Source organism: Lipotes vexillifer, unplaced genomic scaffold (assembly GCF_000442215.2).
Source record: "Lipotes vexillifer unplaced genomic scaffold, Lipotes_vexillifer_v1.1 scaffold634, whole genome shotgun sequence".
NCBI classification, from domain to species: Eukaryota; Metazoa; Chordata; class Mammalia; order Artiodactyla; family Lipotidae; genus Lipotes; species Lipotes vexillifer.
Window position 1 is genome coordinate 346870 of NW_006781096.1, and position 6000 is coordinate 352869.

Consider the following 6000-nt stretch of genomic DNA (forward strand, 5'->3'; position numbering starts at 1 on the left):
CTTTCCCATGGACCTTCATTTGCATAAATTCTTAGATTACTGCAGAGGTCAAAGCATTTTGGGCTGGTGGCATTTGTTCCAGGACTCTCTAAATTGGGTGTGTGGGGTTCTCTTTGATTCTCCTTTGCCACTGTGGGAACCATAAGAGGAGGAGCCCTGCATCCTGTCATTTAATCCTCAGAGCCCACCGTGAGATGGGCGCTACTGGAGCTTGCTTTGCAGACTCACGGACTAAGCCACCGGGAGCTCAAGTGCTTGGCCCAGGACACACGGCTAGAAGGGGCGGAGTGATGCTGGGTCTGACAGTCTGTGGAGGATCACTCTACAGTCAGATGTACCCCCTCTGCCCTTTGGGGGCTCACAGGCCTGTTGTGTAGACAGGATTAGAACAAGAGAAACACTACGAAAACACGAGTCATTGTGCCTTTCGAGGTCTGGGTGTGAGCCAGGTGAAGCTGGAGGAGGCTTGTGGAGGGACAGAAGGGGCCTTGAGAGGTGAGGGGCGCGAGCCTGGGTGAGGGCCTGGCTAGGTCATCCTCCATGCTGACTCGGGCTGGAGGAGAGAGTGGGGATTTTTGCATTTTAAACGGGCTGATCTCACACACACACACACACACACACACACACACACGCACACACGCACACACACACTTCTTTCCCATGGACCTTCATTTGCATAAATTCTTAGATTACTGCAGAGGTCAAAGCATTTTGGGCTGGTGGCATTTGTTCCAGGACTCTCTAAATTGGGTGTGTGGGGTTCTCTTTGATTCTCCTTTGCCACTGTGGGAACCATAAGAGGAGGAGCCCTGCATCCTGTCATTTAATCCTCAGAGCCCACCGTGAGATGGGCGCTACTGGAGCTTGCTTTGCAGACTCACGGACTAAGCCACCGGGAGCTCAAGTGCTTGGCCCAGGACACACGGCTAGAAGGGGCGGAGTGATGCTGGGTCTGACAGTCTGTGGAGGATCACTCTACAGTCAGATGTACCCCCTCTGCCCTTTGGGGGCTCACAGGCCTGTTGTGTAGACAGGATTAGAACAAGAGAAACACTACGAAAACACGAGTCATTGTGCCTTTCGAGGTCTGGGTGTGAGCCAGGTGAAGCTGGAGGAGGCTTGTGGAGGGACAGAAGGGGCCTTGAGAGGTGAGGGGCGCGGTGAGGCTCCCACTTCCAAAGTCCTCCCGCACTGTGTTCTCCCCGACCACTTGGAGTGCACAGAGGCGGGTTGGTGTGGACCAAACCCCTAAGCCCCTCACCACCTCCCCCTCCCAGAACCAGGCCTTCGAGTACGAGTTTGGAGCCATGTATGCGTGGATGCTGTGTGTCTTCACCGTCATCATGGCCTACAGCATCACCTGCCCCATCATCGTGCCGTTCGGTGAGTGACCCTGGGGCCGGTCCCAGGGTAGGTGGATGGCTGATTCTGCCGAGCACCCCAGGACAGCCATCAGCAGGGCGTCATGGAGCCCCACAAACAGAGGGCCTCTTGTAGCCACAGGAACCATAAGCTGCCAAGGAGCCACAGGGGACACCAAATTTAATTTCACTTCTCGTGGATTCCTTCCACGGGCCTTCCAAACTGCGAGCTCTCTTAGTACCCCTCCTGGTCTGAGGGCCTCTGCCGGCTGACCGCTTCATCCCTGGTTGATCCTCCGGCAGCAGCTAGGACAGTGCCAGCAGCACTGGTGGAGGCTCTCGTGTTTGTGTCCTGGCTCTGGCAGCCACTGTCACTCTCCACGTGGATTGTCACACTTAATTCTCTATCCTTCAAGGCAGGTCTTGTTTCTGTCCCCTTTTCACAGATGAAACACTTAACGCTTTGTTAGTGAGGAGTAGAGCCCAGATATGAACTTAGGACTGTTTGACTTAGAAGGTCAAGGTCTTGCAATTAAAATACACCATCAGGAGCTGGCAGACAAATGGAAGCGTCTGGAAGGAAACAGAACACCCAGGAGGCTGTTGGCAGTGATAGCTGTGGTTTAGGGAAAGGAGGAAGTTTTAGTTTTCCCCGTATACTCTCTCGTACTTTTTATTTATTTATTTATTTCTTTTGCGGTACGCGGGCCTCTCACTGCTGCGGCCCCTCCCGTTGCGGAGCACAGGCTCCGGACGCGCAGGCTCAGCGGCCATGGCTCACGGGCCCAGCCGCTCCGCGGCACGCGGGGTCTTCCCGGACCGGGGCACGAACCCGCGTCCCCCGCATCGGCAGGCGGACTCTCAACCACTGCGCCACCGGGGAAGCCCTCGTACTATTTTTAAAGATCTACGATAGTATTACTCTTTCAAAACAACAACAAAAAGTGTTTTTAAAGAACCTGACATAATAGAAAAGGCAGCACCCACCCACCTGCTGTGCCATCCCTTGGTTTAGACCCTCGGGCATCTGTTGGCAGTGACAGTACAGGGGGTCAGCTTGGGTGGGAGGAGCGGAGCGTGGGAGCGCTGAGGGGTGCAGAGGAGGGGGGCTCAGTGTGGGAGGAAGTTGAGGCCAGGCCGCTGGGTGTAAAATCGCCTCTTTCCCCAGAACGGTCCTAGAATTTCAATGTTCCGTGGGGGCAGCAGCACAGACACCTCTACTCCCTGGGTCAGAGAGGGGCTGGGAGGGAGGAAGGGGACGTGGGGAGGGGAGAGAGGGGGAGAGGTGGGCGGGGCGGGGAGAGGAATCAGTAGGAGCCACGACATGCACGTAGCCCAGCCGCAGCCCCAGCCCAGCTCCCGGCACAAATAGCCACCTCCAGGAGGAAGGGCGTTGAGTGGCCCCTGCGGCCCGGCCACTGTCCAGCTCACAGCCCTGGCCCTGCAGGCCTCATCTACATCCTGCTCAAGCACATGGTCGACCGGCACAACCTCTACTTTGCCTACCTCCCGGCAAAGCTGGAGAAGAGAATCCACTTCGCAGCCGTGAACCAGGCCTTGGCCGCTCCCATCCTGTGCCTCTTCTGGCTCTACTTCTTTTCCTTCCTGCGCCTGGGTGAGTGGCCCTTCTGACTAGGGCGGGGGTGGAGGGCAGGAGGCAACACCCAGCCTCCTATTCCCGCATCCACACCAGCCAGTCAAATCCCTTCCTCTTTTAAGAGCATCAACTCGGTGTCCAATCAGAAGGTGGTACCCCAAGGGTGAGGGCTGATTGCGTACAGAGCTGACAACCCAGTTCCAAGCTATCCTGAGGTCAGGTGTAACCTGGTGAAGGCCAGGTCGATTGCCCCAGGCAGCCTTACAGAGAAGATGGTCCCTTTACCAGCTATGAAGGGGCTGAACCAGAGAGGGGGAAGCTAGTCCGTGATGCTCTTTGCGGGTGTGGATGGGCCCAGGTCCTCACACTTCACAGTGTGGAGGCAGTGGGGACATGCAGGAGGGAGAACTGCCACTCTTGAGAAAAAGGAAGAGGCAGAAGAGATGTGTGACTCTGCCAAGGGCACTGGAGACTGGAGGGAACCGACCCAGCAGGGAAGCTGGCAACTTGCCTTTGACTCGGTGCCCCAGTACCTGAAATCGGACCAGGGATAACGCCAGCTGTTCAGTGGGTCACCCTTTGTGCCCCTGCCTGTGAAGATACCATCCCAGCTGCTGGAGATGGTGGGAAGGGGGTGGGTGATGCCTTCTCTTCGTCTTCGGCCTGAGAGAGAAGCCACACACAGTTCCTGCACCAGGTGTGAGCTCCCCGCCGCCAAGGCTGGCATCTCTTTGTCCGCAGGTCTGAAGGCTCCCCTCACCGTGTTCACCTTCCTGGTGCTTCTGCTTACCATCCTGGTCTGCCTGGCCTACGCCTGCTTTGGATGCTTCAAGCACCTCAGCCCTCTGAACTACAAGGTACAGGGCCCCTCCCACACTGCTGCCCAGCCAGGGGCTGGGAGGAGGAGATGGTGGCTTCATTCTCCATCCCATCTCCACCTCTTCGCAGATCAACAGATTAACAGCCCTCTCCAGATTTTATTTATCCACGGGGAAGGCGTGGGTAGCTGGGTGTGATGTGTAGCTTCCCTCCCTGCCCCCTTCCCTGCTCCCTGCACTGCCCACACCATCCTCTCTTGGGCTGCCGCTGGGAGCTTTGTGCCAGCTGGTACTATTATTCTGGGCGTTAGTCGTCTGTTTGTTTAGAGGGTGTTAGTTCAGGAAGATCGGTTTTGTTTATCATCGCAAGTTTTTGCTGTTGTCTGCAGACGGAAGAATCGGCGTGTGACAAAGGAAGTGAGGCAGGGGCCCACGTACCTTCACCGTTCACCGTAAGTGCGGTTCTTAGCCGAGCGTCAGCATCTGCACCGGCCCCGACCAGGTGGGCCCTGCAAACCTGCTTTGATCCTCTCCTGTCAAGACAGAAGTCCCTAGATCACGTGCCGGGCGGGTTTCTGAATTAACGTCACTTGAGAAGGAATCCCTGGTCCCTCCGGATGTTTTCTCTTGCGTGTGTGAAGCCACATCCATCACCAGAAGATAATTAGTTTTGCCATGATGTATACCCATCTCCCTCGGTTTCAGTTGCCTGCTCACTTTCCTTCTCTGCATATTTAATGCTTGGTGAGCTTGGGCCTTTAGTGAAGCCGTATGGCAAGGCCCTGCGGTTTGATGAAGCTCTATCAGAGCATTTCGCCAGCACCTGCCTGTGTGAGGTCCTTTGCTAGGCACCAAGAGGGTGTCACGCTAACTCCCCTCTGGATTCAACAAATGAACGTTTTACCTGCTATGGAGGGGGGCACAGTGTTAGAAAGACACCAGGACTCCTTTCCTTCCTGGTTCTCCCTGCTTCCGGCCTCCAGGGTCCTGCTCCTAGGGTGGGGTTGGGAAAGGAAGGTGGAGCCACAGGCTCCCGGAGCTGTGGAGCTGTGACCGCCCGGGCCTGACAGACAGGGCTGGGACAGCGCCGATCTAGATCAGCGGCAGCATTCTTTCCAGTGGCTCCCTCTCGGGTGTCAGGCACTCTTATCAGTGTCTGTCTTTGGATCAGCCCCAGAGAAGGTTTCAGGAAGATTCATTACCCAGAGGCACACCTGTGACTATGCCCGCCAGACAGGGCAGGTGGATGATGCAGATCTCTCATTCTCAGCCTGGTTCAGGTCGGCAGCTGGAGTCTGGGATTGAGAGGAAACAGAACCTACACAGAGTCGGTCAGCTGCTCAGAAGTCCCACTGACAGCATTCTAAGCCTGCCCTGTGTAGAGAGACCTGTTTCCTACATAAAGTGAGAAATTCTTCTAGAATCCAGTGCCAGGAAAAGTTTTGTTTCCTCTGAGAAATTGGTGTGTGTGCTTTCTTCTCTATGACCAGGAGAACCGTGACTGTGTGTTCTGATTTGCTCTGGCTCTTAGGAAAATCTGCAGTTGGCATATTTTAGGTCCTGATGTCCTAGGTTGATGTTATTTCTTTATGTGTCCTTCATGAGCATTCTGTGTGTCTTCCGGCTGGAGGGAGGCGGGGCGGTAGGGGAGGAACGGGATAGGGACTCTCATGCCCACCCCACCCAAGCACTAACACCCCCATTTGTTGGCAGTCCTACGTGCCCCGGATTCTGAACAGCTTGTCCTCGGAGAAAACAGCCCTGTCCCCGCAGCAGCAGCAGACCTACGGTGCAGTCCACAACATCAGTGGGACCGTCCCACGGCAGTGCCTGGATCAGAGCCCTGCGGACAGCGTGGCGGCCGCCTGCCAGGAGGCCTGAGGGCCGGAGAGCTGCGGGCTGGTCCAGACCCGGGGAGTTGGGAGGGGAAGAGACACAGGTGGTGAAGTGGCTTGACTCCAACCTCAACCAAGTCAGGACTTCTTTCCACCTGTTTTAAGCACAACAGCTCTAAAATGATGGGAGCAGAAAGGGGCTGTGGCCCTTGGTTGAGGCGGAAGTGCAGGACTGCCATCAGGTGGTGGTCTTTTCTAGTCCTAGCAGTGGTAAGAGGAGGATGTGCAGCTCTGGACTCTCCCTTGCTTGCCGGAGGCTCTGTTTATTTCCAAGTCCCCCTTCTGCATAAGTGCCCAGCTCTGTGGCCGGGATGATGCCCCTGATGATT

General features: G+C 56.0%; 1 protein-coding gene across 2 annotated transcripts in view; it reads left to right on the forward strand.

Moving 5' to 3' along the window:
- TMEM63A (transmembrane protein 63A) overlaps positions 1 to 6000 on the forward strand; it is a 33637-nt gene extending 27637 nt beyond the window's left edge. Inside the window, exons 20-24 of one of the 2 annotated variants that reach the window (XM_007454470.1) lie at positions 1278 to 1383; positions 2809 to 2976; positions 3700 to 3815; positions 4166 to 4228; positions 5490 to 6000. In XM_007454470.1, the coding sequence (XP_007454532.1) occupies positions 1278 to 1383; positions 2809 to 2976; positions 3700 to 3815; positions 4166 to 4228; positions 5490 to 5657 (621 nt within the window). In that variant the 3' untranslated portion in view covers positions 5658 to 6000. The remainder of the gene's footprint in view (positions 1 to 1277; positions 1384 to 2808; positions 2977 to 3699; positions 3816 to 4165; positions 4229 to 5489) is intronic. The other variant, XM_007454471.1, reaches the window with a different exon arrangement.